This window comes from Dendropsophus ebraccatus, chromosome 14 (assembly GCF_027789765.1).
Source record: "Dendropsophus ebraccatus isolate aDenEbr1 chromosome 14, aDenEbr1.pat, whole genome shotgun sequence".
In the NCBI taxonomy this organism is placed as follows: Eukaryota; Metazoa; Chordata; class Amphibia; order Anura; family Hylidae; genus Dendropsophus; species Dendropsophus ebraccatus.
The window spans coordinates 23,021,151-23,047,783 of record NC_091467.1 but is presented as its reverse complement, the minus strand read 5'-3'; the positions used below and the strand labels follow the sequence as shown (position 1 = coordinate 23,047,783).

The window sequence follows — 26,633 nt, the reverse complement described above, 5'->3', positions numbered from 1 at the left end:
AAGTGTACTGTCCATAAAACTGCTGTTTCTTTAGACTGATCCAAACTGCAACAAAGACTTACAGCTAATGGAATTTGGGAAATAAAAAACCATGATAGTATAGACACTATGGGGGAGATCTCCTTCTCCTTGTTGCCCATAGCAACCAATCATATCCCAGATTTCATTATATCAGAGCTGTGATTGGTTACTATGGCCAATAAAGAGACTCTGAATATAAGACAGCTGATAAATCTCCCCCAATGGCTTTCTATCACCCATACATACAGAGTAGAGTCAGTCCTGGTAAGATCTGTTACACCAATCAGGTTGTATTTTGTCTCTCAAGAGAAATCAACAGTATTTTAAAAGTCTTGAACCAAAGTGAAGCCGCCATTATACTGACTGCAATACATATAACTATAGCCCATAGAGTTGAATGGTGTCAGATACTGATCACATGACCAATGCCATGCATGCGGCCAGGGCAGGTGTGATGTCACCTGGGATACTGTTGCTAAGGAACGACAGAGAGAGATGTCTGCTGGACCGAGCCACAGCACAAACATGGAGGACGAGGAGATTGTTGTGAGGAGGAAGAGGAAGAAGACAGGAGGGCGCATCTTGGACTCATCGGACGATGAGAAGACTTCGTTGAAGAGCCAAGGGAGGAAGAGGAGACGGGAAACCTTGGCCTCTGAGAAGAAACCAAGATGCACTCTGGACTCATCGGACGATGAGATGAAGACTTCAGTGAAGGGCCGAAGGAGGAAGAAGAGCTCTGAGAAGTCCAACGATGGAGAGGCCAAACAGATGAAGAAAGAAGTCATGGCTGGCAAGAGGAAGGCCAAGAAGAGACACATTGTGGATTCTGCAGTGGAAAAGAAGAAGCCACCAATCAACATCCACATGGAAGAAGATATGGCGGGGAGGAGGAGAGCCAAGAAGAGGAACATCCTGGATTCTGCAGTGAAAGAGAAGAAGCCACCAATCAAGATCTGGAAAAAAGAAGAAGAAAAGAAAGAAGACCAGGCAGCCTCAGGTACACCCCTATATGTACACTTATATATTTCTATGCATGGGACATATGGACTTTATCACGTATTCAGCACATTGAGTAACTCAAGTATAATGGGGGGGGGGGGGGGGGTACTATGCTGAATGTTCCTGATTTTCTTTCTGGTTTATAATGTACCATTGAATCCCAAAAATATCACAGCAAGTGTTACAGTAAAATAAACCAACAATAGGAGGGTATAAGGAAAAGGAAGAGTCTAGTATATCTAGTAATGTTCCCCAAATGTATTATATAGGGTGAGACACTGTGATTACTGTACTTTATCTTCTCTCTGCTTGTCTAATTTTAGGATTTTACCTGCACTAATAAACATGCCCCCAAAAGAGAAAAATGTTACATTGTATAATGCAAAATACCCAAAAGTATTTGCCATTGTTATTATGTGATGTATATATAGTACATGTGCTCCTAATGTTGGCAAATAAACCACTGAATGTTTGTCTCCCCACAGTTTAATAAATCACTGGAGTAGGTGAATGTACATTTTAAATTGTCTTGCATTCAGAGTGTGTCTGGTAGCAAACATCACAAACATGACAAACATCGTGGTAATATGTCTTCATTCACATTCTACGGTATTAAAACGGTGCAAGCCACCATGAGAGGCGGCAACAAACAACAGCTCTTACTGCATAAAGAAGCGGAGTATATCTTTAAGTTGAATACTCGCTACCCGAATGGTTTAAATTTTAAAAATGATTTATTATACCATACTACACATACTAATACTATTATACATTTATGACTCTTTTCTCTTTTTTATCCATTGTGTTTCCCACATGGCTATATCTACATTCTCATATTTATATCATATTTACATCATACGTTATGCATTTATATTGTTTCTAATTTTTACATGATTAATTTTTGTGCGTACGTATATCTATATTTATCTAATGTTCATTTCTATTTATGCTCATTACAAATTTCATTTATCTTCATTTCTTTTTCTTGCTTATATCTTGAATTATCATTCTTTTTTTCTTTTTTGGTCCGCTTCCTTTTTTTTTAAAATATACTTTTTTATTATTTTCAATTTTCAAAACCAACAACATATGCATGGCGAACTGACAATTTCGCCTCCATTTATAACAAAGAGGTCAGCAATCAAAACACATCCTTTGATGGAACATAGAGAAAGTGAAAAGAAGAAGTCGGTCCAACCATCATAGCAATCTGTGTAATAACATCTCCGAAAAGAAATACCCAACAAATAAACTGTTGCATATATCTTGAATCCCCCCGCCCACCCCCACCCCACCCCGCCACCCCCGTGCCCACGTCCAGTCTCTTAGCACTCCCGGCTCCTTCGAGTTAGGTCTCGGTCGTCTCTGGTCCCACTAGACCTTCAGCCTCCCTAACGTGCCAGCTATATCGCTGCGCATATACCAGACAGTGTCTTTAAGGGGTGTCATGACGTGCACTATTTCATCTCTTGTGAGAAATGCTAAAATAAAAGTTTTCCACTTTTTCAGGAACCCTTTGATCAGTTTGTCCTTAGATCTACACACCTCCATTTGGTCCCATGTCATGTACTGTTTCACTTGCGCAACCACATCCCTAGAGGACGGCATTTGTTGCTCCAACCATCGCGCAAGAAGGCACCGTTTTGCCACCAACACAAAGACATGAATCAATCTGGTCACCCCTCCATCCTCCGGCAACACATGAAGTGCCAGGAATGAGGGCTCCAAGGAAATGGATATATGTAGTTTTTCCCTCAGCAGATCCTTCAAATTTAGCCAATAAAGTCTCGAGAATGGACAGGTGACCAGCCCATGTAGGAGATCAGTGCCCCTTTCATTGCATTTTGGGCATGCTTCTATCCTGTCGGGATGGTCAGGGGTTCTGGGGAAAGAAAAGCCATAAGTGGCATGGTGCATGATTTTGAACTGAGTTTCTCTCCACGCCTCACTTACCACTGCTTTACATACCGCCGACCATCCCTCCAGGACAGACTTGCAGAGGTCCGTTGTAACCAACTTAGTTTCCCAGTATTTAAAGATACTCTGCGCAAACTGTTTAGAGGAGGACCTCCTTAGTATCCAGTAAATGTGGGACAAAGAATGGACCGGGTTCTCAGTTTGTGTCAACTCTTGCAGAAAATGGGATTGGAACAGCGGGGTCAGGTTACACAATCTGCTCTTAAGGAAACCCATAACTTGGTTATACAGCAAAAAGTGCCCCTGTCCCAATCCATATTTGTCCCCCATCTCTGTAAAGGTCAAGTACCTATGCTCCGTTGGGTGCAACAAGTGTTGAACAGTCAAGATGTTTTTACTTTTCCATTCAGTATGGAATGTATTCAGTACCTCAGCAGGAAGTTCTGGGTGTGACCACAGAGGCATCATCTTATCGATCAAAAAAGGTCTGCCCGCGCCTTTGAGACACGCTCTCCATGCCAATATAGAGTCCCGAAGCAGGACGTTACGCTTGACCGACCCCGGGATCGCAGAAAATTTAGTAAATAGAATGGCCGAAAGAGGCCAGGGGGCAGCCATACTCGCCTCCAACCCAACATTTGAGTATGGTCCTCCCCCACGTACCCAATCTACCCCGTGGCGTAATAAGCATGCCAGGTTATATGATCTGACATCAGGGAAATTGAGACCCCCTTGGTCTCGAAAAAGCATCAGTTTTTTAAGGGCTATACGAGGCCGTTTACCCCTCCATAAGAAGTTCGTAAAGGCTGAATGTAGTTTGTTAACATCCTTATGACGCAACAGCATGGGTAGGGTCTGCATTGGGTAAAGCAGCCTAGAAAAGGCTAGCATTTTCAACAGATGGCTTCGGGCCATTAAGGGAAGGGGAAGTTTTTTCCATCTGTCCAAATCCTGTAGGATGGACTGAAAAAGGGGAGGGTAATTCAGGCTATATATCTGGCCCGGTTGAGGGCATAGCTGGATCCCTAGGTACCGTATCCGTGACCTTGTGATAGTCACCTGGACGTCAAAACGTCCTCCGGGGGTTTTAGATAAATCAAGCAAAATGCTTTTCCCCACATTCACTCGGAAGCCAGATCGGATTCCGAAGTCGGTCAAGCATTCAAATACCGTCTCCAGGTCCCTATGAGGATTTTCTAAAAACATCAAGAGGTCATCGGCAAAAAGGGCGAGTTTGACAGGTGTACCCCCCACCTTTATGCCCTCAATACCGCTATGCTGAGCTAATACTCTGGACAGCGGTTCCAGGGCTAGGTTAAATAGCAGCGGGGATAGGGGGCACCCCTGTCTCGTTCCCCTCTCCAATGCAAAAGACGGGGACAGGAAACCAGGTGTGCTGATTTTTGCATGTGGAGAGGAGTATAGGACCCGCAGGTAAGACATAAATTGTCCCCTAAATCCCATTTTGTCCAAAACTGTCCACACCCACTCCCACCGCACATTATCGAAAGCTTTTTCAGCGTCGATAGATAATATGGCGGGGGAGGGGTGCAGGTCAGGGTGCCAATGGACCTCATCCAGGACACCCATAGCTTTTCGGAGGTTGGACACCGCCGACCGCCCCTGTACAAATCCTACCTGTTCTGGGGAAATAATATAAGGAAGCAGCGTGGCCAACCTGTCAGCCAAGATCTTCGACACTATTTTAAGGTCAATGTTGATTAAGGATATGGGTCGGTATCCTCCCGGCAGCGTGAGGTCCTTCCCTGGTTTGGGCAATACTTTAATATACGCAGTATTCATATCACGTGATATGGGAGATCCCTGAAGGTAGGAGTTGTACAGCGGGAGGAGAGCTGGAGCCACCTCCTCCGCAAGCAACTTAAAGAAATCGCCCGTGTAGCCGTCTGGGCCCGGGGCCTTGTTAGGTTTCAACGCCTTTATAGTTCTAGTGATTTCCTCCAGTGTAACATCTGCGTTTAGCATTGTCCTATCCTCCTCCGCAATGGTTGGCACCACATTGTCCGCCAACCAATTACGGGTCGGATTGCTCTCGTCAGGAGGATCAGAGTACAGGGAGTGGTAAAATTCTTTCAGTATCATGTTAATCTTGGCCGGATGAGAGTGCACCTTCCCTGTGGTGTCTTTGAGGGAATTAATATGATGAAGGGGGAATTTGCCTTTAGCCAAACGGGCCAAGAGCCTCCCCGGCTTATTGCCGTATCTGAAAAGTGTGGCCTCAAAGTGTGACCTGTTTATATTTTCTTTCGTTTCTAACCACCCCTCATATTCCGCCCTAACAGTCTGCCATCGGTCCTTCTCTGGCTGTGTCGGATGGGCCAAAAAGGCTGTATACGCTGTTCTCAGCGCCGAGCTTAGGTCAGTTATGCGGTTAGTCACCTTGCGCTTTAGGCTATGGACGTATGACATGATGCGTCCCCTCAGGACAGATTTAGCAGTTTCCCAGTATAACTGTGGGGCTGTCACGTGTTCTGCATTGGTCGTTTGGTATTCTATCCACCATCCCTTGAGAAGAGCCTTAAAGTTCTCATCCCTGGCTAGCCCATAGGGGAACCTCCATATATAGTCTGTGCCCCTGGGGATCTTGTCATGAAGGTTGATAAGGACCGGGGCATGGTCTGAGATAATAAGGTCCTCTATCCTGACCACATCAACTCTTGGTAGCAGGGATCGAGACGTAAAGAAGTAATCAATCCTGGACCACGAGTTGTGTGGGAAGGAAAAGTGCGAGTATTCCCGGGAGTCTGGGTTAAGTGTCCTCCACACATCTACCACTGAGGTCGCCTCGGCCCACCCAGGGAGGGCCCTATCCCTATGTCTAGGAAGTATGGCTATTGGTCCACCTGTTTTTCTGTCCTCCTCGTGACTCATGACTGCGTTGAAGTCTCCCCCTATTAGTCTAGTGGTCATCTGGTCTCTAAGTAGAAAGTCGGTCAGGGAAGTAAAGAATCTTGTATTAGCGTCTGAGGGGGCATATACATTCACTAACTGAAGGATGTCTGAGTCTGTCTTTATGTGAAGCTTACAAATCCTGCCCTCTGAGTCCGACCAAGATTGACATACCTCGTATCTGAAGGATTTGTGCAGAAGAATCAGCACCCCCGCCTTGTGGTCCACCGATGGGGATCCATAAACCTCCCCTACCCACGACTTTTTCATCCTGAAGAAGTCCTCCACCGGGAGATGTGTCTCCTGAAGAAAGACGATATCGGGGGAGAACCTCTTCAGGTGCCGCAACACCATGTTTCTTTTATGTGGGGACCTGAGACCCTTAACGTTCCAAGTTATCGCTCTAACCATAATCGGGAGAGAGAAGAATAGTCAGAAGCACGTATAAAGCAATATCCCCATCTGGACGTGAGCACCCCACCCAATCCCTCCCCATAACGTGAACATCCCTTGAACACAATGGCATTTCAACAAAAAACATATCTATAAAACATTGAACATAGGCCACAGCAGCGAAGGACCAATAATCATTCACCGCCGCTAGCGCGGCCTCAAGACTCCTCTTCTTCCCATGAGAGAAGAGAACCTCTCCGACCATAGCGCAAATCTATGGAGGCCCCACCTCCGGTACCCACTCCCACGGTCGCTTTGGACCAAAAGGGACCGACTGCACGGCCAATATGATAACAATCACCCAGAAAAGCTAAGCGTGAAGCTCGCTAGGTTATGGTGTCAACCAGAAAGGAAGAGGAAGCAGTAGGGAAGGAGGAAAAGGAGGGAAAAGAGCAGGAAAAGAGGTATAAGGGAGGGAGAAATGAGGGATATATGGGAGGAGAAAGGGTAGAGTACAAGATGGGGAGGGGAGGACTATGAGAAAAGGGAGAGAAAAAGGGGGGGGAAATGAAGGAGGGGGAAGAGGGGGTAGAGAGGAAGGAGGGGGAAAAGGAAGAGGAGAAGGAGGAGGTTAGAGAAAATAGGGAGAGGGGAGGGGGGAAAGACAAGAGAGGAGGAAGGAGAATAGGGGGAGGGAAGAGGGCCCAGGTGAGAGGAGAACAAGGATTGGGGGGACTTAATACAGGTGACGGTCAAGGGTAAGGCGAGAAGCATGTTGCCCTAAGGGAAAAGCTATGGCAGCACCAAACACTCATGGGTGCGGATTCAGAAATTGCTGTCTCTCAGTTGTCGCACCCCGTCTGGTAAGGAAGTCCTCGGTGTCTATGAGGAGGAAAGGTCACACACTCCCGTCTTCTCCATTGTTGCGAGCCTGGTCAGCCCGCCTAACCCGTTTCTCCTTTGGCGGGACGGACCACACAGAGAGGCCTGGTGACCTGCGTGACGGAGGAGGGCTCCCCCTCCTTGACTGAGAACGGTACATAGGATAGTTGCTCGGGCCGTCTCTGCCAGGGGATCTATCAGGTGACCCTCGAGGATCTCTATTCAGCAGGTCCTGTAACCCTTCTGCAGCGTCATCTACAGTGTTAAAAGATGAGACAGAGCCATCCGGGTGGAACACCCTCAAAGTTGCCGGATACATCAAGGCAAAGCGGATTTGGCGCTGGAAGAGAGCTGTACAGAGAGGGGAAAAAAGTTTCCGTTTTCTGGAGACTTCCGCGGAGAAGTCCCCGAAGATGAGGATTCTGCTCCCCTCAAGGTCAAGGCCTTCCCTCCTGTTTTTAAAGGCACGCTGTATGGCTACCTTGTCAGTAAAATCCAAGAATTTCACAATCACTTGCCGCGGCCTCTGCCGCACATGAAGGCCTTGTGGCACCCCCTCCTCTGGTGCGGAGAGCCTTGGATCCGGGCCCAACCGGTGTGCCCGCTCTACTTTACACGGTCTGGGGAGGTCCAACATGGCGGGTATAATCTGCTCGCATACACGCACGAGATCTTTTTGGCGCCATGATTCTGGGAGACCAACAATGCGGAGGTTGTTCCTCCTGGAACGGTTTTCAAGATCCTCCAGTTTGTCCCAGAGTCTTTTATTATCATTTTCCAGGGAGATTATGCGAGTCTCCCTCCCGTCCTCAGCATCCTCCAGCCTCTGCACCCTCTCCTCTGCTACCGTAATTCTCCCGCCTTGGGCCGTGACCGTTGCTTGCAGCTGTGTCAGCGTATTGGCGACAGCCGCTGTGATAGAGTCCTGTAGGCCCGGTACAATCCTCTTAGCCACTTCGGCTGCCAGAGATACGTAGTCTATGACCACCGGGTCTGCATCTTCCTCCCCCCCTGAGTATTCACGCTCTGACCTTTCCGGCGACTGTACTCTCGAGGAGGCGGGTGACGCCGCCATGTTTGCCTCCGCTCCCTCAGTCCTCCTCTGCTTGCCGCGGCCCTTGGGCTTGTTTGCTGTGCCCTTTTTCTGCACGTACCGGTCCATCACGGTGTCCGGGAGTGCCGTGCCCCGTTCGGGCTGTGCCGTGTGAAGATGCGGGTGGTCGGGAGCTTGGTCTGTGGGAGCGCGCACCGGAGCCGAGGTGAGGTGCTGCTTTACCTCATGGCGCCGGAACCGGAAGTTCCGGTCCGCTTCCTTTGTGTGAACTTGCTCTATATTGTTGCATTCTTTCAGTAACTAATTATGTTGGGTTGCATTTTCCACCTGTGCAGTAGGCTCTTTGGGCCTCCACTTGATAGGCTGCTTTTTGTTCTTAACCATGTGTTGTATCAGGTGTTCATTATACCAGGACTAAGCGCGCATGTGCGCAAAACGCCTCGGTGTTACCTTGCAGCATGTTTTAATTATGGATATGAAATAAAGCTTATAGATTTTAATTGCTACTGGAGTGCTGGAACCCCTACTTTTCTTCACTATGTCTGGTAGCACTGGCTTCACTGCTCACACACTCTGAGTGCAAGACAGCACAGAGTGTATTACGGCGCCTTGCCACTGCAGTAGCCATTTAGCCTACTTCTAACCCATTCCCAATTGGCCCTTACTTCCCTGAAGATTCCAGCAACCTGGAGGAAACACATCGGTCAGTAAAGGACCTGCATTATTACTAAGGGCTTCATAGGGTCGGTACCAAGGGGTAGAACAGGGTAGGGGTCGCCCCGCTCCACCCTAAGCAAGCAGGGGTAGAATATACACTATACTCGGATAGGGCATAACAGGGTGAGGTGGTCCCTACTCCGGTAACGCTTTCCTACCCTGATGAAATTTCACCGGTGTTGACAACTCACTTGTGATATTGACTCAATTGTGATCATGTCCAGTTTTAGACAAAATGTGGCCCTGGGCAAAGTTGAAGGTGGGGCCCCAAATGCTAAAACATTGTAGCAGCAATTTAAGGTCCCCATACACTTTACTTTTTTTGTCAGCGGTTGGCGCACTGCTCGAGGTGGGGGGGATCTTCTGTGACCTTAAATAAGACCCCTCTGTGCCCAATATAGTAGGTAGGTCCCTCTGTGCCTCCATAGTACATATAGTCGGTATCCCTCTGTAGGTAATTCTCCTGGTAGTTACCTCCACCACCCAGTATGTAGTATTAACCAATATAGGAGGCATCTCACTGTAGGTTATACACCTGTTAGATAGCCCCCCCCCAGTACATAGCATCTCCCCTGATAGTTACCTCCCCAGCACATAGCATCTCCACTGATAGTTACCCCCCAGCACATAGCATCTCCACTGATAGTTACCTTCCCAGCAGATAGAATCTCCACTGATAGTTACCTTCCCAGCAGATAGAATCTCCCCTGATAGTTACCTCCCCAGCACATAGCTTCTCCACTGATAGTTATCCCCCCTCCCCCAGTACATAGCATCTCCCCTGATAGTTACCTTCCCAGCAGATAGAATCTCCCCTGATAGTTACCTCCCCAGCACATAACATCTCCACTGATAGTTACCTTCCCAGCAGATAGAATCTCCCCTGATAGTTACCTCCCCAGCACATAGCTTCTCCACTGATAGTTATCCCCCCTCCCCCAGTACATAGCATCTCCCCTGATAGTTACCCCCCAGCACATAGCATCTCCCCTGATAGTTACCCCCCAGCACATAGCATCTCCACTGATAGTTACCTTCCCAGCAGATAGAATCTCCCCTGATAGTTACCTCCCCAGCACATAGCTTCTCCACTGATAGTTACCCCCCCTCCCCCAGTACATAGCATCTCCACTGATAGTTACCTTCCCAGCAGATAGCATCTCCCCTGATAGTTACCTTCCCAGCACATAGCATCTCCCCTGATAGTTACCTTCCCAGCACATAGCATCTCCCCTGATAGTTACCTTCCCAGCAGATAGCTTCTCCACTGATAGTTACCCCCCCCCAGCACATAGCATCTCCCCTGATAGTTACCCCCCAGCACATAGCATCTCCACTGATAGTTACCCCCCAGCACATAGCATCTCCCGGGATAGTTACCCCCTAGCACATAGCATCTCCACTGATAATTAACCCCTCCCCAACACATAGCATCTCCACTGATAGTTACCCCCCAGCACATAGCATCTCCACTGATAGTTACCCCCCAGCACATAGCATCTCCTAGGGCTGAAGCGATATGGGAAAAAAATAAAATCTCGTTTTCCCTTTTTCAATTAAGGGGTGTAGTAACAGTAGAAGCATAGAAGATGAGGGGTGTAGTAGTAGATAAGAGGAGTAGCAGTTTTGGTAGTAGTAGTATCAGGAGTGGGGGTAATAGTAGCAATGGTAGTGAGAGCAGTATTGGGGGTAGTAGTAGAGCAGTATTGGGGATAGTAGTAGAGCAGTATCAAGGTAGTAGTAGAGCAGTATTAGGAGTAGTATTGGGGGTAGTAGTAGAGCAGTATTAGGAGTAGTATTGGGATAGTAGTAGAGCAGTATTGGGGGTAGTAGTAGAGCAGTATTAGGAGTAGTATTGGGGATAGTAGTAGAGCAGTATTAGTAGTATTGGGGGTAGTAGTAGGGCAGTATTAGGAGTAGTATTGGGGGTAGTAGTAGGGCAGTATTAGGAGTAGTATTGGGGGTAGTAGTAGGGCAGTATTAGGAGTAGTATTGGGGGTAGTAGTTGGGCAGTATTAGGAGTTGTATTGGGGGTAGTAGTAAAGCAGTATAGGATTAGTAGTAGAGCAGTATTAGGAGTAGTATTGGGATAGTAGTAGAGCAGTATTGGGGATAGTAGTAGAGCAGTATTAGGAGTAGTATTGGGGGTATTAGTAGAGCAGTATTAGGAGTAGTATTGGGGGTAGTAGTAGGGCAGTATTAGGAGTAGTATTGGGGGTAGTAGTAGGGCAGTATTAGGAGTAGTATTGGGGGTAGTAGTTGGGCAGTATTAGGAGTTGTATTGGGGGTAGTAGTAAAGCAGTATAGGATTAGTAGTAGAGCAGTATTAGGAGTAGTATTGGGATAGTAGTAGAGCAGTATTGGGGGTAGTAGTAAAGCAGTATAGGATTAGTAGTAGAGCAGTATTAGGAGTAGTATTGGGATAGTAGTAGAGCAGTATTGGGGGTAGTAGTAGGGATAGTAGTAGAGCAGTATTAGGAGTAGTATTGGGGGTAGTAGTAGGGCAGTATTGGGGATAGTACTAGGGCAGTATTAGGAGTAGTATTGGGGGTAGTAGTAGGGCAGTATTAGGAGTAGTATTGGGGGTAGTAGTAGGGCAGTATTAGGAATAGTATTGGGGGTAGCAGTAGGGCAGTATTAGGAGTAGTATTGGGGGTAGTAGTAGGGCAGTATTAGGAATAGTATTGGGGGTAGTTGTAGGGCAGTATTAGGAGTAGTATTGGGGGTAGTAGTAGAGCAGTATTAGGAGTAGTATTGGGGGTAGTAGTAGAGCAGGGGAGAGATATGGGGGTACTGTATCATACAGAATCCCCTCCGCATATACTGTTCACTAGGCCCTGAATGGGGGAGGGGATCCTGTGTGATTCAGCACCCACCTCCATCATGTACTGTGTACTGCTCAGGGGCTGGTGCCCATAGATACAGAGGGAGGAGGGGAGGACTGCATCACACAAGATCCCCTGCCCCCTTCTTGTATACTGTTCATGGGGAGGGGGTTACTGTTTTATAATGACCCCGGAGACTCCGCCCACCCGCGGCCGTAAGCACCGCCCCTTGGTCGCAAGTCCTGCCCTCAGCCTCCACAACCCTCTAAACCCCCCAACCCCCCCACCTCCTTTTCTTTACCTGGGCTTGCCGTTCCTCCTCTAGGGCACAGACAGCCCTGCAGTAGGGGTGGTCCCTCTTCTCCCTCTTCTTCTGCGGTCCTCACAGCTCAGCTCCTTCGTTGGTTAGTAGAGCAGGGGAGCTGTTTGTGCTGCTCAGCTTCCTTCTCCACTAATAAAGGAAGGAGCTAGGCGTCCCAGAGGGATGGGGGCCCTGGGCAAGTGCCCAGCTTGCCCCCCCCTAACGCGGGCCCTGATTGTGATATAGTAACATAGTAGTTGTCAATACCAAAAACAGCTGGTAGCACCAATACACCTATAGGCGGCTACATAAGGTCAATGTTTGTATGTTGGTCTTTATTGTGGGGTCAAAACCTTTTTATAGTGTTTATTAAAAGTTAGGGTTTAAATGTACATACACCTATTCCTGTGATTTAATCTTGGATTGTATGGTGTAATAGACATAGTTTCATAACTGAATCTGTGCACTGTGTTGCTTTCCCCCTTGCTTTTTTACTAAACTAAATCCACAGGGCCTGTCCCTTCCCCTGCAGTCCCTGTACACGGCCTCCCTCTTCAGCAGCTCCCAGGCCGGGAACAGGCATAGCTATCTTCCTGCCTGTCAGCTGGGGCCCCTCCACACAGTAAGTAAACCACCCAATGACAGGCAGGAAGATGCAGAGAGCAGCAGAAGGACCCCCTCCTCTCTCCTGACACCCCCTTCCCCTGCAGTGACCCCCTCCTGTATACAGCTCCGCAGTCGGTGAGGTGGGAGAGGGGCTGCAGGCTGCACGGTCCAGGCTGGAAGCAGAGAAAGTGGAAACTTCACAAGAGAACACCCCTGGAGTTTCCTGTCATGCATAAAAAGTAAGTGTGCGAATATCTGTGTAACATCAGTGTGGTGTGCATCCATGTCATCATTTGTCATTATTTGTGTGTTAGTACTATAGATGTATATATATATATATATATATATATATATATATATACATGTATAATCAGCATGTGTTTGTATCTGTGTAATTTTTGTGTGTGTTTGTGTATTGGGGCATCTATTATGTATTTATGTCATGTGATTGGTATGTTAGCATATGTATATATATATATATATATATATATATATATATATACAGTATGTAATGTATACTGTGTGTGCATATTTGTGGGTATTATTGGTAACGGTGGTATTAGTATATATTGGATTAGTGTTGTAACAGTATGATGGTGGTAGCTATCTCTTGGTGGGGGTCTCAGCAGTGAGGTCCCAAATGATCTAAACTTTTGTCATATCTGTGTGCCATTAAGTAATAAGCGATCCAACAGCATCCAGTAGAGAAGATATGGGGAGGTTTATTCCAGCATCACACACAGTGCCAATGTGTCGACCCTATCGTCTATTGCCTATTTTTTAGCATGTTAAGCCTGGCTTGAAAAAGACCCAATAGGGTAGAAAAATCGCCACTGTGTATGATGCTTGAATAAACCTCACCATAACTTCTCCACTGGATGCTGTCGGATTGCTTCTTACTTGATGTCATGTGGTCTCCATTCGGCATTGGAGACCCTCTGGCGTGCGGCCCACCTCTATTTCAGAGAAGGCATTTCTTTAGACTTTTGTGACTGATGCTGTTGGATGCTTTATGGTATGTAAATAGCCAAAGATGCACCAGCACCCTGGACAGCGGCTCACATTGGTTCCTACCAGCACCCACACCCACCAACTTCCTGCCCTGCCAGCCTGTCCTGGTCGCAGACAGCATTGCACCTCCAGCCACAAGGCCCCTACCCCATACACATAGTCCCCTGCCCGCTGCTGAGAAGCTACTGGCGTCCTCGCTACCTACTATGTCGTTTATGGACTTTTAAAGATTTTTCTCCAATAAAGATGTAAATTTTTAAATGGTGAGTGCCCTTATACTTCTACTACTCTATTTATGAAGATAATTTATACACCTATCCTATAAATGAGCACCACCTCTCTAAGCGCTAGTCTGTTGCAATCCATATCATCACCACATGTATTGGATAAAGTAGCGCCCATTACTTTTTCTACAGACGTTGCATTGACCCAATCAGTGTTACATCCATTCTGTGGCTGGAAGTTCAGATATCCATGGATACAACCATTCCGAGTTGGTACTGTGTACAAGCCCAAATGGATCAGAATAGGGATTACACACAGTAGAGCTCCTAGTCCGATAAATAGCTTTAGAAGGTGATGTGTATTGTGTGTGAGATGCTGGGGGCAAAAGGAACATTAGGTTCGTCTAACCTGCTGATAGTTTCCTTTAAACAAACAGCAAAAATTACATGTGTGCTAATCTCTGATATCTATTTTTCCCCCTTGTAGGAGGACCCAGCAGTGTCCAACCAACTGGAAATGACATCTCTAACACCATCCTACAGAGATTACGATTCCATCATGTGCTCGGCGAGGGAAACTACGGAATGGTCATGTTGGCACAAGACACCGTCACCAGCCAACAGTTCGCTGTCAAGATCATCAAGAAGCGAGTCCTGCTAGACGACATCGAGGAGGCGGATGTGATGGTGGAGCGCCGAGTCTTACAGCTGGCATCTGGGAGCCCCTTCCTAGTCCACGCAGACTTTGCATTCCAGACCAAGTTGTTTGTTCTATTTGGGCTGGAATACATGAGCTGCGGGGACTTTGACCAACTTTTGCGTTCGGAGGGGCCGCTGAAGATCTCCAGTGCAAGATTCTACGCCGCTGAGCTCGTGTGTGGCATCCAATATCTCCACTCAAGAGGCGTCATCCACCGAGACCTCAAGCCCGAGAACATCCTGGTGGCTGAAACAGGGCACATCAAGATCACAGATTTCGGTCTCGCTCTGGAAAACATCTTCGCAGACCGAAAAGCCACCCAATACGCTGGGACCGCAGGCTACATGGCTCCCGAGGTGAGAGATCTTCCTATTGTCCACTAATTTGCTTCTATTACAGGGTATAGCAGGTGATGGTATACTGCTAGAATATGCCATCTCTGGGGGTCTGACCTCTGGCTTCACAAAAATTGGAAGACTGCAGGGGGCGCTGATGTAGTATTTGTCTCTTTTTTCCTACATAGCCATGTGACTAAGAACATCTCTATGCAAGACAAAACTCCAAAGGGGGGGTAATGCCACACTAATGTGAATAGTGTCGCTTTACAATGCCTATAACTGAGGGTTACTGTGCAGGAGGAAAACATTCAGGGGCATTCAGTGCTGCACCAACGTTGCATCTCCCTGTTACAGTTTATGCGGCTCCCAGAGATCAGTCCCCCACCATTCTTAAAGTCATGGCACATCCTGGCGACATCCCACTTCAACAAACTCAAGATAATATCTGTTGTTTTCTTTATTGCAGATGCTGGCAAGGAAAGGATATGGCGCCGGAGCAGACTGGTATTCATTTGGTGTCATCATGAAGAAAATGATTACCGGAGGGCGTGACTACCATCCAACCCCCATCGATGACACCAGCTCCGGCGCCGAAGACTTCATCACACAGGTCAGTGTCTATCTGATCGGATCAGGAATGAATGGTTCAGACCATGCACGTACATCAAGCACTCCATTCATTCTTTATGGGGATAAGGAATATTACACTTAATGTGTCATTATGCAGAAGCCCATAGACAATGAATAGAGTGCTGGCTGCACATGCATGACCCCTTTTAACCCTCTCTGTAGACAAATTATGTCAAATGAGAAAATTCTGAAGACTTTACAATTCATCAGAATTAAGGCTCAATCATCTCTATGACATCCAGTAGACAATAGGATGGGCTGCCATTCACAAAGATAAGTGCTCTCTCTTATCTACACAGCCTCAAGAGTTATGGTCACTTAATAATATGTACATTTCTCATTCCAGCTCCTCCAGCAAGATTCTGCACAGCGCTTGGGAGCCAACCGAAACACCAGAGAACATCAATTTTTCCAGCCTATTGATTGGGTCAAGGTGGAAGCCCTCGAGATGACCCCACCACGCATCCCATCGAAACCATCTAAGCCTCAGCAGAAGACCGAAAAGTTCCATCTGAAGACCATGGAGGTAAAAGAGGCCAGGACGTGTCGTCTGACATCGGAGGAACAGGCCGTATTCCGGGGGTTTTCGTTTGTCACCTCGAAGACCTTTGGCCAGCTCTAAAGTCATCAGAGTGAGCTTAACCCCTGAGCACCTGGCAGAAGAGGATCCACAGACCGAAGACCATGAAGAGTGGACCCCCAATGACCATCAGTCATCAAGGACACCAACAAGACGCCTGCAGGAAGGAAAGCGGACACATGTGGAGAAGAACAACATGGATGGACCCCTACACTGCACAACAAGCCAGTAGGTAAGCCACACTGGTAAGGTAAGTGGAAGCGCCAGGCCATCTGCGCTGTATAACTATAGGCATGTGTGAGATTTTTTTCACCGGTGACAGGATTTTCTCACATCCATGACCGCACCAGCTCCTAGTGCGGTGTTGGATATGAGAGAAAAAGAAAAGATTAAGATTTTTTTAGCACATGTCTATAATAATTCCATCCTCATGGTACTATATACAGATTTATACTCTGTGTATAGTATAATATTATATACCGGTGATTGGATTTCCCTGGGTCAATGACAATGCTGTCATAGGTCTGGGGAAAGAGGTGAGAGATGGCCGGCTATTAAGGGGTGGAGGAGGCCGGATTTTTTTTTTTTTTTTTAATTCTAAATAAGACTTAAAAAAAAAAAAAAAAAAGTGTATGCCAAGTGTCATCAGGTTTTAGAATATCTTCAGTATCCACCACAGTCACTTACAGGAATCAAGAAGGAAGGGGACACCATGTCAAGAAGAAGAACAGGGAAGCATTAAGGTCATAGGCTTGCACTACACTACAGCTAAGTGGAAGCATCAACTAATGGGTTTACTGCAAAATGATTATTCTTATTTGAATATAACTGTATGCTACTGAGAACCAATCCCTGAGCTGGGTACCTCACACTTTTCCATCCTCTGTCTCCTAACCTATCACCAGCTATAGTTTAGTACCTTCTAGAGGATTTCTACCAAATCCTACAGTCCCTGAGAGGTATGTATAGGGGGGAGGGGGGGAACTAGATTGGTCCACAATCCAGTCAGTGTGTTCCAGAGAGAGTATACAGAGAGTGTTCCTGCTGCAGTTTATTCTCCGCCACCACCCCAAGTCACTAAAAGGTCACTCACATCAAGTCTAGTCAACTAAAGTCACTACAGTCAGGTATCTCAGAGTATCCATAGACCTTATCATAAGTATTATCCACCAGCAACAAACTGTGATTTATAAAGTATTCCAAGTCTAAAAGTATTATTCTCAAGTTCCCAGCTCATCAAGGGATCTCAGTCAAATGTTACCTACATGGTATCTTTATGGAAACAAGGTCTGTTTATTGTGTACTGTGATATTAAGATGATTTTCTAGAGTAAAGTTTACAAGTGGTTACGTATATATCTGCTGGACTCTGTGGTTCCTCTACACCTGCACTACAGACTGTTCTATCAAACATTGTGTCGGAACATCCAGGGGTGGGAACATACTGTATCACTCCTGGCCGCTGTGACAAGTGCCCCAGCAGTACACCAACATCTTGCCCCCAGCTAAACACCACCTGGCTCCCCTAGGTCCTGCAATGCAGTGTTAGAAAAACATGGCGACTTTCTTCCAGAGACAGAACCTCTCTCGTCTCCAGTTTGGGTGTAGATTTTGCAACTCTGGAAGAAAATGGTCAGGTTTTTCTTACGTTGGATAACCCCTTTATGTGCACTGCTGGGGGGCAATATTGGGGGGTTAGGTGCATAGCATAATATTAAGTGCAGCGGCTGTGTACTCTATGGCCCTCAAATAATTTTATAAATGGCTGAATGGCCGTCGACAGGAGAAAGGTTCCCCACCCCTGGTTAATAACAACTGCAGAGCCTGGCTAGAAACGCTTGCAGCCTTAATGTAAGTTACAGGCCCAGTGTGGTTGTGTGATAAGGACCCAGTGTGACATCAGTTTGGTAATTATAAAATGTTCCTAATGTCATAGCCACATATACAGAACACTGTGACCATGCAATGTCACACAGGAAGGAGAAACCTATTACCGGTACTTATAGATGCTACATTTTACAGAAAGCAAAGCTTGGCCTGCACCCCCAAAGCCACATAAACTAAAATCTTTTTGCTTTTTTTTTTTTTAGAGAAAACAAACAATTGATTCTTAACAATTTCACCCACTATTGTTACTAAATTGTACAGGTGCAGTTTATTATATTCAATTTCCATGTATTGTATGATCCCACCTGCAGCACTTCTACCCTCAGGTGGGTCCCTACACTAACATCGTATATGTAGCACAGGACCCATGTGGTGTAAAAGCTTTATCACCTATAATGTGCTTTTATATTCATAGTCATTCACTGTAGAGAAGCCCACAGTAACTAGATCAAATGAATAAAAAAGTTCATTAAATAAATAGCGTTAGTGTAGGGACCCATCTGTATGAGGTCGCCGTGACGTGGCAGATGGGCTCGCACAATGTGAGAAATTGTGCGCTAAGAACCTCACTCCTAAGAACGCTCACTCCTGATAATGGGGAAAAGGACCAGTGATCAGCTGATAAATCACCTAATGCTAATGTGCCCTCAATAACAATGCTTGGTGGGACGTCTAAAAGAAGCCTTAGTAGTGTCCTGTCACTGCAGGAATCCAGACAATCTCTTGATATTTATTGCACATACAGATACACACATCACATCACAGAGAATTCAGCATCCACTGTATGTCTTGCAGTTATATTCTGGTACACTAGAGGGCACTGTTGTTGTTGCTGTCCATTCATATAAAAAAGTCTTTCAGGATACAGTCATTGATCGATTATTTTATACAACATGATCTGCAATACAACAGAACACAAAACAGGATAGTATTTTTACCTTTTAGTATCTGTATATGTATTTTTTGTGATTTACTTAGCACAGCGCATTCTATACTTAGGACATCACTTCTGAAGCCTCTCACTGTTTTGTACTTTTTCATTTTTTGTTGTTGTAATTTTTCATTTGAAATTAGCAGAAAACAGTACTTTTACATAGTTATAAGAATATGCATACTAATCCAAGTTGGTTTGTTTTTTAATTTTGATTGACTGGCAGCACTAAGTAAGGGAAGACATGGCTCCTCTGCTGCCACCAATGGCTGTTTTGGGAACTGCAGGGCTTCAGAAGCTCTGGTCCTAGCAGTTACATATCACTGAATTAACTTTTTCCAGAATATCACTTTAATAAGGTGACAGTATGCAACAGCAGTAAATTGTGTTTGTTTTCTCTTCCCTCTAACACACCATTGTAAAGAAATATTTTTTTGCTGTCATGTTCCTATAGGGCCGGGAACACCAAGAATGAAGATAATTTTCTTACCTTCCTCCTCAGCACCACTGTTGATAAATCCTGTTTTATCATATGTAACTTTGGTGCACTGGGGGCCGTACTACAGCCTTCGGTGCACAGATCTGCCCTGCCAGCTCACCCCTCAGATATCAAATATTGATGAGGAGGCAGTTGGCCGGGGGGTTAAAGTCTCCCTTTAGTTTCCCTTTAATAATTGTTAGTGTTTAGCTGATCTGTGAAGGTCCGCCTCCTGAAATCCCTGGAAAAATGTTTTGGTGTTGGAAAATGCCGATGGTTATATATTACCCATGTTTTGGTCACTACAGGGAAAATGTCTACAAGTTTGGATTCATGTCCCAACTTCTCCCCAAATAGAGATGTTTTGAAACTTTTGGCAACATAACGTGGCTATCAGGGGAGATATGGGAGCACAGGGGAGGGGATATTAGGGGAGATAGGGGAGCACAGGGGAGGGGATATTAGGGGAGATAGGGGAGCACAGGGGAGGGGATATTAGGGGAGATAGGGAAGCACAGTTACCACCATGTTTGAAACACGTTGTTAAAGGGGTATTCCTCTCAAGAGCTAAAAAAAATGAAATGCTCCCAAACTTAGCTGGTCTTACTTACCAATGCCAACTGAATATTTTGAGCCACTATATTTCCCATCATGCATTGCTTCTCCCTGATTTTGTACCTGCCCCCTTTGCTTTCTTCCTGCCCACTGCTGGTTATTACCTGGTGTTTACTGTGTAACAGAACATACACTGTTATCATAGGGGGCTGGTTGGCACGCAGTGATTATGGGGGTGACGGCACACATTTAAGGGGGGGGGGGTCATTAGCTTTAGAGGGAGATGTTCGCAAAGTTCATTATCTCCCCTGCAGCAGACCGTCGATGCTGTGAGTAACGGCGCCCGCTACTCCTGCTCCAGCTCTGCTCCAGGCGGGGGAGAGATTCGGCAGCCGTGGGTGACATACAGAATGCTCTGCTGGCTGTGGAGTATCACTGCTCTGTGGAGGCTGAGTGACGGGGCCCGCTACTCCTGTTCCAGCCCTGCTCCGGGGGGGAGATTTGGACAGCCGTGGGTGACATACGTGGAGGCTGAGTGACGTAGCCGGATCCCCGGGCGCCGTCGCTCACAACCTCCACAGCCTGCTGCAGGAGAGATGATGAACTTTGCCCCCATGTAAGACCCAAGTACCGGCGGGAGAAGGAGCTTGCCGGGTCACCGCACATAGGAACGGCACGGCTTTCACTAGTGACCCGGCAAGCTCCTACGACTAGTCACCCACGGCTGTCCAAATCCTTCCTGCACTTCTGTCATTATATTTCTACCACTTCATCATTATACTACTACCCCCTTCATCCTCCTGCACATGTATAGAAGAACATAGTGTCACCTATATTGAGATCACTGGTCATCGCACATGGTATATTCTGTATACTGCACCATGCAGCTTTATATAAGAACATAGGGGGAGATTTATGAAAGGGTGTAAATATACAAACTGCCCACAACAACCAATCACAGCTCAGCTTTCAGCTCTGGTAGAATAAAAGAGGAGTTGTGGTGATCGGTTGCAGTGGGCAGTTTACACCAGGTGTATATTTACACCCTTTCATAAATCTCCCCCATAGTGTCCTCTATACAGGTCACTGGTCATCACACATGGTATATACGGTATACAGCACGATACACCTGTATATAAGAGCATAGTGTCCTCTATACAGATCACTGGTCACCACACACGGTATATACTGTATACAGTACCAGGCACCTGTATATAAGAACATTGTGTCCTCTATACAGATCACTGGTCACCACACACGGTATATACTGTATACAGTACCAGGCACCTGTATATAAGAACATTGTGTCCTCTATACAGATCACTGGTCACCACACACGGTATATACTGTATACAGTACCAGGCACCTGTATATAAGAACATAGTGTCCTCTACTGTTATGGCCTATGGCTCTGCATTCTCACAGAGGATTTTCATTCTGCTGCGAGAATGTAGCCACTGCCTATTTACCTTATTAGCTGCTGGCCCTTAACAGATCATACCTATCTGCCTGTACTTCCACCTGCTTCTCTGGCTCCCGGCTCACTGATGGCCTTCTCAGCCAATCAGTGTTTATGGTGGGACAGTGCACTGATTGGCTGAGCAGGCCGTCAGTAAACCCGGTACCAGAGAAGCAGGAGGGATATATCCCACAGAGCTGGATATGTCCCCCTGCAGCCAGATAGCTCCCCCCATGTAGTCAAGAGGCCTCCTTCTATGTAGCCAGATACCTCCCCCCATGTAGTCAGATACCTCCCCCCATGTAGTCAGCTACCTCGCCCCATGTAGTCAGATACCTCCCCCCATGTAGTCAGATACCTCCCCCCATCTAGTCAGATACCTCCCCCCATGTAGTCAGATACCTCCCCCATGTAGTCAGATACCTCCCCCTCATGTAGTCAGCTACCTCCACCATGTAGTCATATACCAACCCCCATGTAGTCAGCTACCTCCCCCCATGTAGTCAGCTACCTCCCCCCATGTAGTCAGATACCTCCCCCCATGTAGTCAGATACCTCCCCCCATGTAGTCAGATACCTCCCCCCATGTAGTCCGATACCTCCCCCTCATGTAGTCAGATACCTTCCCCTCATATAGTCAGCTACCTCCACCATGTAGTCAGATACCTCCCCCCATGCAGTCAGATACCTCCACCATGTAGTCAGCTACCTCCACCATGTAATCAGATACCTCCCCCTCATGTAGTCAGATACCTCCACCATGCAGTCAGATACCTCCACCATGTAGTCAGATACCTCCCCCATGTAGTCAGATACCTCCCCATGTAGTCAGCTATCTCCACCATGCAGTCAGATACTTCCCCCATGTAGTCAGATACTTCCCCCATGTAGTCAGATACCTCCCCATGTAGTCAGATACCTCCACCGTGTAGTCAAGAGGCCTCCTTCTATGTAGCCAGATATCTCGCCAATGTAGTCAAGAGGCCTTCTTCTATGTAGCCAGATACCTTCTACCCATGTAGCCGGATACCTCCCCCTATGTAGCCAGATACCTGCTCCCCATGTAGTCAAGGTACCTCCTTATATATAGCAAGATACCTCCCGCCATGTAGACAGATACCTCCCCATGTAGTCAGATACCTCCCTCATGTAGTCAGATAACTCCCCATGTAGTCAGATACCTCCCCATGTAGTCAGATAACTCCCCATGTAGTCAGATACCTCCCCATGTAGTCAGATAACTCTCCCATGTAGCCAGATACCCCCCCCCCATGTAGCCAGATATCTCCCCATGTAGCCAGATACCTCCCCCCATGTAGTCAGATACCTCCCCCCATGTAGTCAGTTACCTCCCCCATGTAGTCAGATACCTCCCCCATGTAGTCAGATACCTCCCCCCATGTAGTCAGATACCTCCCCCCCATGTAGTCAGATACCTCCCCATATAGTCAGATACCTCATCATGTGGCCAGATACCTCCCCCCATGTAGTCAGATACCCCCCCATGTAGTCAGATAGCTCCCGCCATCTAGTCAGATACCTCCCCCATGTAGTCAGATACCTCCCCCATGTAGTCAGATACCTCCTCATGTAGTCAGATACCTCCTCATGTAGTCAGATACCTCCCCCCATGTAGTCAGATACCTCCCCCCATGTAGTCAGATACCTCCTCATGTAGTCAGATACCTCTCCCCATGTAGTCAGATACTTCCACCATGTAGTCAGATACCTCCCCCATGTAGTCTGATACCTCTCCCCATGTAGTCAGATACCTCCTCTTGTAGTCAGATACCTCCCCCATGTAGTCAGATACCTCCCCCCATGTAGTCAGATACCTCCCCCATGTAGTCAGATACCCCCCCATGTAGTCAGATACCTACCCCCATGTAGTCAGATACCTCCCTCATGTAGTCAGATACCTCCCCCATGTAGTCAGATACCTCTCTCATGTAGTCAGATACTTCCACCATGTAGTCAGATACTTCCACCATTTAGTTAGATACTTCCACCATGTAGTCAGATACCTCCCCCATGTAGTCAGATACCTCCCCCCATGTAGTCAGATACCTCCCCCCATGTAGTCAGATACCTCCCCCCATGTAGTCAGATACCTCCCCCCATGTAGTCAGATACCTCCCCCCATGTAGTCAGATACCTCCCCCCATGTAGTCAGATACCTCCCCCCATCTAGTCAGATACCTCCCCCCATGTAGTCAGATACCTCCCCCCATGTAGTCCGATACCTCCCCCTCATGTAGTCAGATACCTTCCCCTCATATAGTCAGCTACCTCCACCATGTAGTCAGATACCTCCCCCCATGCAGTCAGATACCTCCACCATGTAGTCAGCTACTTCCACCATGTAATCAGATACCTCCCCCTCATGTAGTCAGATACCTCCACCATGCAGTCAGATACCTCCACCATGTAGTCAGATACCTCCCCCATGTAGTCAGATACCTCCCCATGTAGTCAGCTATCTCCACCATGCAGTCAGATACTTCCCCCATGTAGTCAGATACTTCCCCCATGTAGTCAGATACCTCCCCATGTAGTCAGATACCTCCACCGTGTAGTCAAGAGGCCTCCTTCTATGTAGCCAGATATCTCGCCAATGTAGTCAAGAGGCCTTCTTCTATGTAGCCAGATACCTTCTACCCATGTAGCCGGATACCTCCCCCTATGTAGCCAGATACCTGCTCCCCATGTAGTCAAGGTACCTCCTTATATATAGCAAGATACCTCCCGCCATGTAGACAGATACCTCCCCATGTAGTCAGATACCTCCCTCATGTAGTCAGATAACTCCCCATGTAGTCAGATACCTCCCCATGTAGTCAGATAACTCCCCATGTAGTCAGATACCTCCCCATGTAGTCAGATAACTCTCCCATGTAGCCAGATACCCCCCCCCCATGTAGCCAGATATCTCCCCATGTAGCCAGATACCTCCCCCCATGTAGTCAGATACCTCCCCCCATGTAGTCAGTTACCTCCCCCATGTAGTCAGATACCTCCCCCATGTAGTCAGATACCTCCCCCCATGTAGTCAGATACCTCCCCCCCATGTAGTCAGATACCTCCCCATATAGTCAGATACCTCATCATGTGGCCAGATACCTCCCCCCATGTAGTCAGATACCCCCCCATGTAGTCAGATAGCTCCCGCCATCTAGTCAGATACCTCCCCCATGTAGTCAGATACCTCCCCCATGTAGTCAGATACCTCCTCATGTAGTCAGATACCTCCTCATGTAGTCAGATACCTCCCCCCATGTAGTCAGATACCTCCCCCATGTAGTCAGATACCTCCTCATGTAGTCAGATACCTCTCCCCATGTAGTCAGATACTTCCACCATGTAGTCAGATACCTCCCCCATGTAGTCTGATACCTCTCCCCATGTAGTCAGATACCTCCTCTTGTAGTCAGATACCTCCCCCATGTAGTCAGATACCTCCCCCCATGTAGTCAGATACCTCCCCCATGTAGTCAGATACCCCCCCATGTAGTCAGATACCTACCCCCATGTAGTCAGATACCTCCCTCATGTAGTCAGATACCTCCCCCATGTAGTCAGATACCTCTCTCACGTAGTCAGATACTTCCACCATGTAGTCAGATACTTCCACCATTTAGTTAGATACTTCCACCATGTAGTCAGATACCTCCCCCATGTAGTCAGATACCTCCCCCCATGTAGTCAGATACCTCCCCCCATGTAGTCAGATACCTCCCCCCATGTAGTCAGATACCTCCCCCCATGTAGTCAGATACCTCCCCCCATGTAGTCAGATACCTCCCCCCATGTAGTCAGATACCTCCCCCCATCTAGTCAGATACCTCCCCCCATGTAGTCAGATACCTCCCCCCATGTAGTCCGATACCTCCCCCTCATGTAGTCAGATACCTCCCCCTCATATAGTCAGCTACCTCCACCATGTAGTCAGATACCTCCCCCCATGCAGTCAGATACCTCCACCATGTAGTCAGCTACCTCCACCATGTAATCAGATACCTCCCCCTCATGTAGTCAGCTACCTCCACCATGCAGTCAGATACCTCCACCATGCAGTCAGATACCTCCACCATGTAGTCAGATACCTCCCCCATGTAGTCAGATACCTCCCCATGTAGTCAGCTATCTCCACCATGCAGTCAGATACTTCCCCCATGTAGTCAGATACTTCCCCCATGTAGTCAGATACCTCCCCATGTAGTCAGATACCTCCACCATGTAGTCAAGAGGCCTCCTTCTATGTAGCCAGATATCTCGCCAATGTAGTCAAGAGGCCTTCTTCTATGTAGCCAGATACCTTCTACCCATGTAGCCGGATACCTCCTCCTATGTAGCCAGATACCTGCTCCCCATGTAGTCAAGGTACCTCCTTATATATAGCAAGATACCTTCCGCCATGTAGACAGATACCTCCCCATGTAGTCAGATAGCTCCCTCATGTAGTCAGATAACTCCCCATGTAGTCAGATACCTCCCCATGTAGTCAGATAACTCCCCATGTAGTCAGATACCTCCCCATGTAGTCAGATAACTCTCCCATGTAGCCAGATACCCCCCCCATGTAGCCAGATATCTCCCCATGTAGCCAGATACCTCCCCATGTAGCCAGATACCTCCCCCCATGTAGTCAGATACCTCCCCCCATGTAGTCAGTTACCTCCCCCATGTAGTCAGATACCTCCCCCATGTAGTCAGATACCTCCCCCCATGTAGTCAGATACCTCCCCCCATGTAGTCAGATACCTCCCCCCCATGTAGTCAGATACCTCCCCATATAGTCAGATACCTCCTCATGTGGCCAGATACCTCCCCCCATGTAGTCAGATACCCCCCCATGTAGTCAGATAGCTCCCGCCATCTAGTCAGATACCTCCCCCATGTAGTCAGATACCTCCCCCATGTAGTCAGATACCTCCTCATGTAGTCAGATACCTCCTCATGTAGTCAGATACCTCCCCCCATGTAGTCAGATACCTCCCCCCATGTAGTCAGATACCTCCTCATGTAGTCAGATACCTCTCCCCATGTAGTCAGATTATTCCACCATGTAGTCAGATACCTCCCCCCATGTAGTCAGATACCTCCCCCCATGTAGTCAGATACCTCCCCCCCATGTAGTCAGATACCTCCCCATATAGTCAGATACCTCCCCCATGTAGTCAGATACCTCCTCATGTAGTCAGATACCTCCTCAT

General features: G+C 47.3%; 1 protein-coding gene across 1 annotated transcript; it reads left to right on the top strand.

Annotated features, from left to right (window-relative positions):
• The first annotated feature begins 521 nt into the window (after nt 1-521).
• LOC138771830 (protein kinase C delta type-like) lies at nt 522-16,153 on the top strand. Its single transcript, XM_069951837.1, has 4 exons — nt 522-1,021; nt 14,351-14,919; nt 15,368-15,511; nt 15,878-16,153. The coding sequence occupies exons 1-4, from the start codon at nt 547-549 to the stop codon at nt 16,151-16,153; spliced, it is 1,464 nt and encodes a 487-aa protein (XP_069807938.1). The 5' UTR covers nt 522-546.
• The last annotated feature ends 10,480 nt before the right edge of the window (nt 16,154-26,633 follow it).

Bases quoted from the DNA above. Each gene is read 5' to 3' on its own strand.
- LOC138771830 (XM_069951837.1), top strand. From the start codon at position 547: ATGGAGGACGAGGAGATTGTTGTGAGGAGGAAGAGGAAGAAGACAGGA. The intron at 1,022-14,350 runs GTACACCCCTAT...TCCCCCTTGTAG, and splicing joins AGAAGACCAGGCAGCCTCAG to GAGGACCCAGCAGTGTCCAA. The intron at 15,512-15,877 runs GTCAGTGTCTAT...TTCTCATTCCAG, and splicing joins CCGAAGACTTCATCACACAG to CTCCTCCAGCAAGATTCTGC.